This window comes from Calliphora vicina, chromosome 5 (genome assembly GCF_958450345.1).
Source record: "Calliphora vicina chromosome 5, idCalVici1.1, whole genome shotgun sequence".
In the NCBI taxonomy this organism is placed as follows: Eukaryota; Metazoa; Arthropoda; class Insecta; order Diptera; family Calliphoridae; genus Calliphora; species Calliphora vicina.
In genome coordinates this window covers 106,626,362-106,641,654 of record NC_088784.1, presented here as the reverse complement: position 1 = coordinate 106,641,654, position 15,293 = coordinate 106,626,362, and the positions used below count along the sequence as shown (strand labels likewise).

Below are 15,293 nucleotides of genomic sequence, written 5' to 3'. Positions count from 1 at the left end.
CACCGAGCACCATCAGATCGGTTTACTCCTCATAATTCTCTTCTTGTTCAGATTCAAGACTGCCGACAGTTTCGATATTCGAAGGTATACCTTCCAACAAAATATCTTCTATATTCACTTTCATTAAAAATGTTTTAAAGACTTTAGAAAAGGTGGTTAGAAAAGTGACCACTAAACCGCAAAGAGTTAAGCTAAAATGTTGCTTTATTGTCTACATTCATTAAATTTACTAAACCTTAGTTTACAAATAATTCACAATTGGTCCTTTAGAACATTATTTGTTTTTCAATCCATATCTATCGGCTGATAAGTTTAAGATGGGATTTAAAGAAATTTACATCAGAGAACATAGAACCCATTGTGAATTATTTTTATACTAAAGTTTATTAAATTTATTAAACCAAGCTCAACTAAGTAATAAACATTAAACCTGTGATTCGAAGGACCAACAGCAAATCTAAGCTATAATGGAATTAAATTGTTTTCAATTTACTACAGTTTTTCCTAGATGAAAATCCCACAAAAACGTAACTTGAAATATTTAAATAAAAATTGTAATTTAAATGTTTAATTTCAGTTTGTTACGCTTCTAATGAAATCATTGACACATTAACTGAGGTATTTTTAAGTAGCTACTGAATTTTATAGTTTATGCGACTGTCAACACCGAATGACAAGGAAATTGAGGCCATGGGATGGATGATGATGATGGTTGGCTGCTTGGTTGGTTAGTTAGTTAGTAAGTTGCAATGGATGAACATACGCTTGGTTCATATACTTTAAATGGTTGGTGGATGTTACCGGCTTCATCATATATTTATGCAGCGATTGGAATGTTGCTGCTGCAACTAGTCTTTTTCATTTGTAGTGGTTATAAATCATGTTTTCCTTAGAGACTAATGGCTAGGAAAATACAAAACGAAGAGCTTTTTTTTTTTTGCTTTATGTTGCAAATGAAAAGCACAGTAAATCCAAAAATTAAAAATAACTTTTTATATAGCCATACACTACACTACACTTAGATACTTACTTACATACATGCACATGGAGAAAAATAATAAAAATGATAACATTTATGGTAACAACATGTACGCCGCTAAGCAAGTATGGATACATGCATACATATATGTCTCAAAGGTAAATTGTCGAAGAAATTGAAGATAGAAAAAAAATCCATACAAATAGATTTCTTAGAAAATCTAGCACATTTTATTAAAAACAAATGGCTACAGTTTTCTATTTGCATTTTCCAAAGCCAAAGACCAGTACTAGTGCGAGTAAGTACCATCCCAAGAATAAGTAACGAAATGGTGAGTGGTAGAATGTCTGCTTCGATTTTTAAATGTCTCTGTTTGTTTCCATGTCTGTTCGTCCGTCTGTCCATCTTTGAGCTTATGTTTCTCAGCGCGTCCATTTAGCGAGCATAAAGTTTTTACTTTAATGAATCGTGGTTGGCTGGAGCACCTTTCGCAACAGGTTGTCAATCAATCTATGTCGTCGATTAACTAATGTTCCATGGCTCCATAAAAGAGTAATGGTTAACATTTACTCATCATATCTCTAATATTTATTCGCACATTTACTTCATGTGCAACATGATAACGTTGTGTTTATTTTTGTAATACATACATACATAGATACTGACTCACATACCAACAACTTGGGTTCGCATGGATGCATGTGTATGTTTGTAGGCAGGCAGGCATTCTCACTAAACAAATCATAACAAATCGTTGTTCATACAATACTTAAGCACAAGGATTATACAGTGGAACAAAAGTGTAACAAAATAATGTGTATATGATTAATAAAAGTAGGGCAGAAGGGGGACCATTCGCCACTTTTTGAAAACCTCAACACATATTCTTAAATTAGTTCCTGTTTCAAATATTTAGATATGTAGGCTATAGTATTACTTATTTAAATCTTGATTTACCATTTATACAGTGACCAAATACGCCGATACCGCCCACTCATGGGGTAAATACACCAAGGCGATGGTGCAGAATTGTAATATAACAAAACTGTATGAAAAGAAGTAGAACCATTAGGCTTAATTTAAAAGAATATGAATACTGATAGAACTTTTTCTTTTAAATTCAACTTGAAAATTAATTTATTCGGGTACTCGATTAATCGTCAATTATTAAACGAATAATTTGTTAACTGAAAAATGTTATTCGTTGGAATAAAAAAAATACTTTTTTCAAGATTATTCGGATAAAATTTATTCGAATGACACCCTAATTTTCTTTCAAATAAAGCAAGTGTTTGAAAACATAACGGGCAAAATAAATAAGAACAAATAGGTAAGACCCGTTTCACACTAGGCAATTTAGTTGCGCAAGTCTCTTGTGATTGTTGATACCTGAGGTAATGTCGGGTTAAGGAGAAGCAAATTTTACATGCTGATTTGTTGTTGTTAGTGCGAAAGGGGTCTAGTAACAAGCTATATTCGGTTGTGCCGAATCTTATATACCCTTCACCAAATTATACTTTAAAATTCAAATTTTAAATATTTTTAGGTAAACAAAATTAATTTTTTTTTCAAAATAGTTTTTTTTAATTTTTTTTTTAATTTATAACTGAAAAAAATTAATGAAAACATTTTTTTGCTGAATAAAAAAATCGGGCTAAAAAATATTTTAACCGATTTGACCCATTATAGGTCCAACTTACTATGGCCGTATATACGTCCTTGCAAATGACTTTGAAATAGCTATCATTTGATGTCCATATTTTCTATATTAATGACTTAGTAATCCATATATAGATAAAAAATAGGCCATAAATCGAGTTAGTCCTGTTTTTTTTTCCTTATATCACATCCATTTGTGGTCTGATTTTCTCGATTTTAAATAGCAACCAAACCTAACAAATTTGTTCGCTAGTAAATAATCCCAAAGAATTTTTTTTGGGACTGAAAAAAGTGTCCGTTTATGGGACGTGTCCGCTTTTAGAAGGTGTCCGCAATCAATACACTATATATTGATATATGCATAGTATGTAAGTTATTTGGGGGTACGGAAAGTTGATTTCAACATACAGACATGGCCAGCTAAAAAAGTTAGAAAACCATGAATTGGAGGCATTACTCCATGAAGATTGTTTTAAAACTTGACAAGAGCTTCAAAATCATTGGGGCAATATGAAAACGTTTGCAAGCAGCAGGATTCATCAAAACTCAGGGCAATTGGATAACATTCGAATTGAATCTGAGAGACCTTGAAATACAATTTTGTATGTCTGAAATGCTGATTCAATGCTATAAAAGACAATGATTTTTGCACATAATCATTACTTTCGATGAAAAATGGAGCCATAGCGATAACACCAAGCGTAAGATATCGTATGTGAAGCCCGGCCAACTAGTCGAATCGACACTAAAGCCAAATATCATGGAGCTAAGGTAATGCTCTGTATTTGGTAGGACCAACACGGTCATATCTATTATGAGCTGCTGAAATCTGGCCAGACCGTGACAGGGAACTTGTACCGAATGCAACTGATTCGTTTGAAGCGAGCATTTGCCGAGAAACGCACAGAATATGCGGCCAGACATGAAACCATAATATTCCATTATGACAACGATCGGCCACATGTTGCATTAGATTAGATACCTGTTAAAAACTAATTAGAATGAAGTGGTTGGAAAGTTTTGCCTTTCCCTCTTTATAGTTCAGACCTTGCCCCGTCCGAATACTATTTGTTTCGATCGAAGCAGAACGCTCTCTGTGGAATACTCTTCACTTTGAAACAGAGTATCCGATATTGGTTGGATTCGTTATTGGCCTCAAGAGATGAGCAGTTCTTCTTTTGGCTGCCATAGAGATGGAAAAAGAACATAGCTAACAATGGTCAATTCTTTGAATAAATTTATATTTTGTACAAATGTTTCAAAATAAAACCTAATTATTTTATAAAAGTCAGCATTTTTAAGTCACATATCCAATATAAGTAAAAATCTATATGGGCAATTCCACGAGAATCGCTACCACGACTGAAAACACAAAAACCCTTGAAACTTTTTTTCAAGATGATTTGAATAGAAGAAAATAATAAAATGTTACTATGTGAAAGTATTTAGATCATATTACAACATTTTAAAGACAAAAATACTAGTTTAAACTGATTATATTTAATTTTTTAATGTTTAAGGTATGATTTAGGCTAAAATTGCCGCGAAAACTAGACTCCAAATTAGCTTGTAGTATGAAATAAATTTGACGCTAATTGTTTTTTTGCTATTGTCAAATTGTTTATTGAAACCTAATGTATATTTTCTATTAATTTTTTTAGTTTTTGTATACATATATTTACAGAATATATATAGTTTTATTATAAGAGTAAAATCTGTCACGTACGGTATGTCACGTACGATATTAAATTTTATTTATTATAAAATCATCCAAAGATTGTTTTTATTTAAATATGATGGATTGTAAAGGAAAAATATTTCGTTTAGTGTAAGAAATTAAAAGAAAAGATAACGCCTCTCACGATTCGAATATTTTCGAATATTTCTACATGTACCTCAAAATGAGTTACGTTTTATGTCACGTACGATATACCCTTATTTCGCTCAATATTTTGGACAACAATATTTCGAAAGAACTTTTTATTATTTTAAAATATAGTACCCTCTGAATGGAACATAAAGACCAAATTATTTTTCACATACTCTTATTTTTGCAAAATCTATTCCACTCTATGGACGTACAAATGTCACATACAATGGACATGGAATTGCCCATATAGACATTCAAAATAATGCAATGTTTTTAAAGAAAATGTTGTGGTATCAATTTAAATCTGTCAGATTTCTCAATTTTAAAGTTAAAACACCAAATCTGAATCATGTAAGTTCATGTCAATGAATGTCACTCAGTAAAAAATCTCTCGTTTGTTGAAGAGAAATTAACATGTAAATTAAAATTCAAGTTTATCAAACATTTTTATTTGACCCACCGTGCATGGTTTGCAATATGTTTACAACATTACTACATAAAATAAATAAAAAAACAACAAAAATGAAATTTCACATCTCTATGTTATCAAAGCAAAAAAAAACTACAATCAACAAAAAAAAGCTGAAAATTGAAAATAGTTGAACTGGACAAAATATGGTGAGACTTGCAATGAATCTACAAAAAACTAAAAACATAAATAAACATTCATCTAGACCATGAAATATTGTATTGGGATTTTCATAAACAGACACAGATATTCACATAGATCCACATATAAGTAAATATTTATAACTTTATAACTATGAGTATGTAAGTATTTAAGTGTGCAAGTAGGTACTTGTACTTGTAGTCGTAGTCAGAGGAGAAATCTTTAAAAGAAAGACGAGCATGGATGGAAAAAGTTTATTTTTCTTTCATTGACATTGATATCCGCGGAAGCGTACTACATAAATGCTTCTTAATTTTTTTTTTTTTTTGTCTTAACTTTTCTTCAAAAACACATTACTCACTGGTAGTTTTTATTTGTATTTTTAACTCTTTTGTTTTTTGGACTTTTGTTTAAAAATAACTTACAGATTTTATTATCTTGTTGGTTTTTTTTTTCTTTTTACACAAATATTTTAATGAAAGTGATCATTTGTCAATTAGCGCCACTAATTAAGCTTTGAGCAGTTGTTTAAAAACTAAAATCAACAAATATTTTATTTTATTATTTTCTTAAAATGCAAATGTTAAAATAATGAATAAATAAAAAAATACTGACTGGCTGGCTGCCAGTGTGGTGCGCATGCCGTTTTAAGTATTTAGGTACTTATTTCTCTTAACAAAAAACTCAAAATATGCGTGGGCCTATTTTTTCGATTTTATTGCGGTGGTTGCATCAAACCGTAAGCAACTTAAAACCTGTTCGGAAACATTTCTACACATATGGTTAGTTGTTTGTGCTGTTATTGTTGGTGTTTTTTAATATTTCAACAGCAAAAAATTAAAAAAAAAACATCTAGATACACACTAGCTCTATATGTACAATATATAGATACATACATATATATGCAATTTAACAAACGATGTCATGTAGATTTATGATTTTGTACAAGAAATTCGAACAACCAACAACCAAACGACAAAATTATTTTCTATGTTGTTTCAAAACAAGGAGCGTAACGAAAAATGTTAATATTACAATGTTGTCAAAAGATGTTAGTGATAAATTGTTTAAAATATTGTGGTAATCATTACACAATACGTTAAAAAGAAACCCAACCAGTGAAAACGCTTGATTGAACATTAAAACCGCTAATGTTGTCATCATTTCCGATGCACATAAACTTGCAATCATACGCATAAACATATTTGTGAATATGTTTTACGATTTTATAGATTTTTTGTTTTATAAACTTTGCTGTAATAAATGAAATTTTACAAATGAGCCCCTAGTTACTTGGTGACGTTTTCAGCACTTGATTAGTGTTGAGTTGAAATCGAAATAGGCAACCTTGTATTTTTTTTTGTACCATCACGCAGAGAGAAAATCATGGTTGTGGTAAACATAATCTAAGAGCAACATATTATTATTGTATGATCATTATTAGTAGCATAAAATATCATATAATGATCAAATATAGTCGTAATATCATTGACATGCATGATCATAATATGACCCAATGAAATCATATTATGACCCAATGACATCATATTATCATCCATGGTTATGATCCAAAGTATCGTTAAAATTTATTTTTGGGAATACAAAATTTAATTTTATTTTATAACAGGTTTTATCGTACTAAATTACAATATTATTGATAAATCGTGAAGCCAATTTTCGAATTTCCCACACACACATTTTTCCTAATTTTGAACTTTTGAAAATGTTTGTGTCTTTAAATTTTGTATGTAGGGGCATTTGACCCCATTGTGCGATGTATAGATCCACTAGGAAGGGATTTTTGGAAATTCGAATTTTAAGAGGGTAAAAACTGGTAAAATCGGTATCTCTAAATCTCCATAACTTAGAAAGTTAGCACAATAAATCCAACATAATTGGACAGTTGGGTGGTGCTTTTTGAACTTTTAAGTGGCGAACACCGAGTTTTGGTACTTTTTTTGTATCCCATATCCCAGAAATTTAATAAAAATGGTATTGTAGTCCTTCTAAAAAAAATTTGAAATGGAAATTGGAAGTTTTTAGAAATTTTAACGTATAAGGGGATTGATTGATCCCTCTTTTTGGTACAAGAATTAATAAAGAAATATGTTTTTTTTTTTCTTCCAATAGACAAAAAATGTACCAAAACAGGTCAATTATGCATACTGTGGTACTTTTTGAAACATAATGGTTCCTGGACTAAATTTTCTTTCCAATTCGTAAATGGATTTTTTTTTAAATTGTCGAATTCGAAATCCAATTTCGGTTTCATAACCGTCAAGTATATTTCTATTTTAGTAAAAACTGAATGGTAAATAAGGGCTTTCGCCATAACTAACAAAGGGCTCAAGGCCAGTCGCTAAGTGTTGCTGGTTTGAACTTAGGAAATTGTTCATCCGCTTGAATTAAGATAAACACAATTTCCTTCTTTCCAACAAGAAAAACAAACTATTTTTATTATCGTAGTAGCACACGTCGGTTATCCGCTAGTCTTATATATAAATGGGCCACACGCTTTTTAGTGATACACTTTTAAGTATGTTATTGTCCACCAATATTGATGAAACATATATGGTTTAAAAGATATGCTCAATAAAAGTGGTAAAAAGCGTATTAAAAGTGGTAGAATTTCGGCCTCTTAACGATCCTAATACAAATAAAACTATAGAGCGAATGAGAATTACAGACACTCAAAATTTACTTTTAAAAATATCATAGCTTAGGCAAAGACCAACAATAAACACTAATGCAAAAGCCATAGAAAAAAAATATACATAGAGCGGAAACTAGAAAAAAACTCAAAAAAAAATTACTCAAAAGAGTTACACATACGAGTGTTTGTTTTCACATAGTTTTTTTACTAATACATTCTCATCACTTAGGTTTTTGACAACTGAGGTAGGTCTTTGACAGAAGAGTTTCCGCTCTATGGCAAAAGCATTCTACAAATGGTGAGAATAAAATACACCAATACCCCGGTTTGCGTCGTTTCGAAGTTGCGTCTTTTTAAAATCTGTGATTTCGAAGTTGCGTCGATTTTGTTTCAGTTTCGTCGCATGGCTCGAAGTTGCGTTGTTAGTCCTTCGATTTGCGTCGTTTTTGTTTCAGTTTGCGCCGCATGTCTTCGAAGTGGCGTCGTTTGTACTTCGATTTGCGTCGTTAATATGAAAATGTTTGTATCCAAAAACCTATTTTTTCAGCTAAAATTATGAATCTCTGAACCAATTAAATGAAAATCAATACAAATGTTTGGAAAATCTGTCCGTCTGACCGTCTGTATGTTGAAATCAACTTTCCGTAGTCCCAAATAACTTACATATGTCCATCATTCATACATCAATATATCCGCTATAGACCCGCTTCGGTTGGTATTTTAAATCGAGAAAATCAAACAGGACAACCTCGATTTTTGGATTACTAAGTCATTAATATACAATATGTATATCGAATGATAGATATTTCAAAGTCCTTTGCAATGAAAATATTTTTAACCCGAATTTTTTTCACAAAAGAAAAATTGTCATAAATTTTTTTTACTAACAAATTAAAAAAAAAAATAAAAAAACTATTATGAAAAAAATTTTAAATAAAAAATCGATTTTGAAAAAAAATTTAAAATTAAAAAATAATTTTGAAAAAAATTAAAAAAAATTCTAAAGTATAATTTCATGAAGGGTTTATAAGATTCGGCACAGCCTATAGCTCTCATACTTGATATTTATTTGTATTGAAAACATCAACAAATTTTGGAAGTTTTTGATATTTTATTTTTCCTATAAACTATCACTTGACGCCGGGATTTAGAATATAAGAGACCTAAATTTATATTTTTAGCAAACATTTTTGTACCCATGGGGATTGATTTTGTAATTCCGTTTGAAACACATCGAAATATTCATCGCAGACCCACATTAGTATATATTCTGCGTTCTTATAAGATTCGAAGACGATCTAGATATGTCCGTCTGTCCTTTGAAAACATGATAGGGCCCAAACGAAAGCAGTTAGCTTTTCAATAATACTGCCTGTTGATAAGGTTTGTATGGTATTGAAAGTGATTTCACCTAGCCCTCATACAAATGTCGCAATGGAATAAAATCCTGACAACATTTTGCACTAATTAGTTCAAAGTACTCGAAAGTATGGCGAATATCGGGCAATATTTGTCCCTAGTCCCAATACAAGGTCACCCTCAGAAATTAATTTGAACATTTATAATTGTTTTATATGAACCTAAATCAAAGCGATGACATTTTGTTGCAAATCATTGGTCACCATTTATTTTGGGTTGCTGTCTACAAAATCTCAGCCCTGATAAAAACAGATCCAAATTGGTCTACCTATACCACACAGTTATTTATGCAAATGGAAACGTCTACAAAAATAAATGATATTATTTCCATACTATAAGTCCGACCTTAATAAAACTTTAAATATTAATGAAGGAAATGTTTGGCTTCAAAATAATCTGCAGATATGAGAAACTTAAACATTGGAAATGATACAGTGAGTTAGTGAGAAGTAACACTCAGGCAATTAAGGGTTAAGAGTATAAAACCATTTGGAAACTTTTAACTTTAACTGGTAAGAAACAATGTCAAATATATTTAAGACTTTGAATTCTACCAAACACAAGTACATAGTATCGTAATTGTCAAATCTAAAAGATAAATAATTTTCTCATTCACTGAAATGTTAATTAATAAAACTGGAACAAAACCAAAACAATTTCTTAAAACATATTCAATAAAATTTAAATAAAAAATTCTTTACATTCAACCGCTATATTGTCAACATTGTTTGCGGTAAAAATATTAAAATTCATTTATTTTTTCAATAAAAAATTTACCACACAGTTAAAATTATTCACTCTTCACCCTTTAATCAACGTCCCCAGAGACCAGCCTCAATTATGCATAGAAGAATGTCAATGATCTAAATTGCTGGTCGTACGTTTTGTTCTTTTTTTTTTGTTTATTATAGATGGAAACAAAAAGAAATACCAACAAAATAGATGATGTTTTATGAAAATTTAGTTATATCGATTAGTTATGGCCAATACAAAATAAAAATTAATGGTATTGAATTGCCAAAGGTATTGTTAAATTATGACTGCTTGTTTTTAGTATGAGTACGTATGTTTTGCCTGTCTGTCTGACTGCCTGCCAGTTTGACTTGTGTGTCTTATAGCCCGGCCTGGCATGGGATGCCTGATATTGGATGTTGGCTGTTACTGATGCTGGCTGTTGGCTGCTGTGTTTAGTGTCTTAACAGGTTATTGTGTAATAATCACTCTTGTCTCACTCAACTAGAGAGACCAACTTAAATCTAGTATGAAGTCAAACTGGTTTTAGTCGACAACGAACTTTGAGCAATCCTCCATCATGGGATGGGGTATGATGGGGTAGTTGTTAATAATAAAAAAACCACATGCTGCTACTAAATACTTCCCAAAGAAGCGTGTTGCTAAAAATACACTATTATTTCATATTGGAAGATATTGTTTTTTAAGTTTTTTTCATTTCTGTTCATGTTTCAGCTTCTTAAAACCATTAAAAATGTATTGGGGTTAACGCAATTTCAAATGGGTGGTGGTTATTAATTCTATGACCAAACTATCATCGAACATTAATTGAACAATAAATCAAGTAAATGCAAAAAAAATATCAGGAAAATACTGTTAAATGAACGAACATGCAGCCAGCACAGCGAAGGTGAAATTTTATGCAACTTTAAAATAACGTTTAAGAGATAATTTTCACACGAAAAGAAACTAACGCATATTGCTTTAAAAGGTGGCAAAAAAATTAAATATATTTAAAAATACTGTTTGGAAATACTATTTAAATATTACTAAAATATTAAAAATTTATGTTATTGTGCAATATAAGGTCAACATTGAATATTTTTTTTGTCCACATTCTTTAGCTATGTTTTTTCTTTACACTTTTTCAAGAATATCCCAAGGAATTTCAACTGACTCACTACGCATTTCATAAGAATGACTAATTTATGAATTAAAATTATGAAGAATTGTTTGAGAACATATCAGTAAACTTAATTCATTAAACAGTTTGTAGCTTTATCTATTAAAGTGGCTCTATAAAAGTTCTAAGAAAATTTGATTTTTGACCTTCAGACCTTTTTTTCTTCTTGGACCAGCACTCTGGGCATGACCCCTACTCATGCAAAGCATTGTGTTGGAACTAGGAAAATAGGTTATGGGAGATAGGAAAGAGGAACTAGCGTTTGTGGACATTCGATTTGAAGTTTCCTACATTGAAAATGACAGGAAACACTTCAGCGGAAAGTTTGTTCCACGAAATAAAAAATGTCCAGTCAGTGGACTGGACATTCCTTTTTGGCCAATCGACCAAAAAGGTAAAAATCTGTGGGTATTAGGAACAAGTTCCCTATCAATAGAACAGCCCACATTGCGACAGTGCTCCAGCCAATCAATAGAGTTAGATACCCTACTGTCTCCAATAATCACCATCGCCTACTTCTGTACGTGGTCGAGAAGCTCCAAAATAGACTTTGAAGCTCCGGCTCATACATGTGAGTTGTATTCAATTTTCGGTCGGATATAGGTGTTGTAAATAGAGAAGAGATTAGATAGAGTGATGTAATTCATACACCGTTTCCGAAGCACTTGAATGCTTCTTTCGACACTTGAAAAATGTGTTTAGACCAGCGGACATCACATTGTATTCTATTGCCCAGAACATCAAGAGCGTTGGATTGCACAATATTTATACCATCCATAAATACAGATGAAGCGACATGGTCTGTCGTTCGTTTTTGTGTCAACATGCAACACTGAGTCTTGCGAGCGTTGAACGCGTCCCTCCAATCAGAGATTTCTGACCCCGATTAAGGGAATCCTTCATATTTTGCCTCATTGCCCCAATCTCCGACAGGCTTGGTCTGCAACTGAATGTATATGAATGGCAAATGTTGCTGTCATGTGCGAAAGAATAGCTAGTGTTGGTAGTTTGACGTAGGAGGTCGTTTAGAAAAATAAGGAATAGAGTAGGAGAAAGAGCGGAGCCCTGCAGTACCTCTGAATTGGTCTTTAACTGGTTTGATAAGATCCCATCTATAACAACTCGTATAGTGTGATCTCTGCGAAAGCAAGATATAAATCGAGAGACATGAATACCGACACCAAAAACAATAAGTTTTGGTAAAAGTGTACCATGCCACACTCTATCGAACGCCTTGGAAATATCTAGAGCTACCACTTTACTTTCGCCAACTACTGTGAATAGAACGACACCATTTTTCCGTTAGAAAGTCTAGCAAGTCTTCCGTCCTCTACGGAAGCCATAATGGCTGTCGTTAAGTAAATAGTTAGACTCCAAATATTTAACCAGATGGTAGTTTACCACACTTTCCATAACTATGGAATGTGCAGAACAATTTGCTATTGGGCGGTAATTTTAAGGATTATTAGCCTCTCCCTTTTTAGGAATTGGGGTAACATTATCAACCTTCCAACATACAGGAAATACGCCGGCATGGTATGAAGAGCTGAAGAGGTTAACTAATGGGATAGCTATCGTCGAAGACTTCAGATATCCGATTTTCCCATCTTTCTGGTAACATATGGATTCCGAGTCAAAAGTACTGCTCATCTTTTGAGGCCAAGAACGAATCAAGCCAATATAGAATACTCTGTTCCAAAGTGAAGCGTATCCCAGAGAGAGCGCTCTGCATCGATCGAAGCAAATATTACTCGAACGGGGAACCGTCTGAACTATAAAGCGGTCAAGTTCCCTGTGATGGTCTTGTCAGATATCAGCTGCCCACAATAGATAGGACCCAATTGCTCCCTACAAATACAGAGTACCTTGGATAGGGCTTCAAATACGATTTCTTATGCTTCGGGTTATCGTAATGAATCCATTTTTCATCGCAAAAATGATATTCTTTTATAGCGTTCAAGCCGCATTTCAGACATACAAAATCGTCTTTCAAGGTCTCTCAGCTTCAATTAGTATGGTACCCAATTTCAATACTTTTGGATGAATCTTGCTGCATGCAAAAGTTTTGAAATTGATGCTTGAGTAGCTCCCAATGATTCTGAAAACTTTTGTGGAGTTCTACAACAATCTTCATAGAGTAATGCTTCCAATTCTTGGTCTTTTAACTTTTCACGTTGAAACTTATGGAACACATTCACCATAAGCTTCGGTGAGCAATCGGTGGGCTTTAGCGGTACTTTTTTTAAAGTAAAGCAAAACTTCCCGTTTATGACGCTTTGTTGGTACAAAATTCGACATTTTCGAAGCAAAAAAAACTTTGTTGTTTACACTATAAAGTTCAGTAACTAAATGAGAATAAATGACAGATATGTATCCTTCAAAATGACATATAAGTTATTAAAAACAAAAAACCGCGTTCAAAAGATACAATATCTATTGTAAATCCAGTAATTTTTAAGTCATACACCCAATATTTTTGTTATATTCAGTCTAATCTGCAGCAAATCGAAACTTTTAAATTTTAATAATTTTTATGTTAAAAAAATCGAATAATTATCTGGTGTTTACTCACTTTTGAGGCTGTGTGTTTATTTGTTTAAAACTTCAAACTATGTAATCAGTTCGTTAAGGAACTTTCATAATATTTTGAAAATTTTCAAGAGTTTTGGAAAGTTTATGAGTCTTTTTTAAACAAATGTTTTTTTTAATATGTTATGAAAGTATTAATATTTATTATTTGTATTTAAACTTACCAAAAAAGTCTTCCCAACGCTCGGAATCATCAGATTCTATATCCATTGTATATCTCTATTTTAATACGTAGCGTTATTTCCAGATAAAGATGTATTGTTTTATTTACAATAATCGTATTATTAATATTTATTGTGGGTTTTTATTTTCTATCTCTTTGTAATAATAATAATATAATTCATATATTCTTTGTTGTTATTTATTATAATGCACTATTAATATTAGTATGACAAACAGGGTGTCATTATTTATTCATTAATTTATTTATTTATGAGTATTTATTTACTTAATACACTTTCAATACAAACAACACTTAATCATTTGTTTAGACCGTTTCTTTTCTTTCTTTACTTTTTATACTTTTTTCTTTTATTATTATTTTTAGTCGTACAATAGTTAATTTTCTATAGTTTTATTCACATTACAAGTTTAGAATAAGATTAATGATGATGTTTAAATTAAATTTATTTTATTTTATGAATGTATGACTGTCTATATGACTTGATCTTTATTAATGCGAAACAACTCTTTTATTTGCTTTTCTTTTTTTGCACTGTAAAGATATGAAGAAAAGAATTATAACATTTAATATTAAAACTAGATAAATCAGCAGTTTATAAACAGTGTATTGTAGTTATATATTCCCGCTATATGCCCTTCATTACAAAATAATAATAAAAAGAAAAAACATTTTGCATTTTTTTTTGTATAAAACTCGTACAAGTATCAAGACTATCTGAACAAGTCATCGACCATCATCATCACATTTATTATTGTAGGAATTTAAACTGGGATACAAAATACAAAAAACAACAAAAAAAAAACAAAAGCACGCAGTTTAGTTCTATAACGTTAATGGAAAATCTGGGCTGGTTTACGAGTCATCGACCATCATTTGAGTTGTTGGTAGTAAAAACACAGTTCTGTTGTAGTTTTAAAGCTTAGTAGACTAACAGTGGTTTAAATGATCACTAACATTTGTAAAACATTTTTAAAACAATGTTTTTCCAAAGGAATCTTTTCGAACAGAAACTTTTAAAATGATACCAAATATTGCTGATATATCAAAAATATTGTAAGAATTTGTTTATAGATAATTTGTTGATCAAGTTTTTGATAGAAAACTGGTTTGTTGATCAGTTTTCTATAGAAAACTTGTTTGTTGATCAGTTTTCTATAGAAAACTTGTTTGTTGATCAAGTTTTCTATATAGAAAATTTGTTGATCAAGTTTTCTATATAGAAAATTTGTTGATCAAGTTTTCTATATAGAAAATTTGTTGATCAAGTTTTCTATATAGAAAATTTGTTGATCAAGTTTTCTATATAGAAAATTTGTTGATCAAGTTTTCTATATAGAAAATTTGTTGATCAAGTTTTCTATATAGAAAATTTGTTGATCAAGTTTTCTGGTTTGTTGATCAAATTTTCTATAGAA

The 15,293-nt window shown here is 31.2% G+C and overlaps 1 protein-coding gene across 2 annotated transcripts in view; it reads right to left on the bottom strand.

Moving 5' to 3' along the window:
* GEFmeso (Guanine nucleotide exchange factor in mesoderm) overlaps positions 1-15,293 on the bottom strand; it is a 55,225-nt gene that overhangs the window by 35,075 nt on the left and 4,857 nt on the right. Inside the window, exon 2 of one of the 2 annotated variants that reach the window (XM_065510678.1) lies at positions 13,859-14,409. The exons of the other annotated variant lie outside the window; for it this stretch is intronic. Within the exon in view, the coding sequence (XP_065366750.1) occupies positions 13,859-13,904 (46 nt within the window). The 5' untranslated portion in view covers positions 13,905-14,409. The remainder of the gene's footprint in view (positions 1-13,858; positions 14,410-15,293) is intronic. 2 annotated transcript variants of the gene reach the window in all.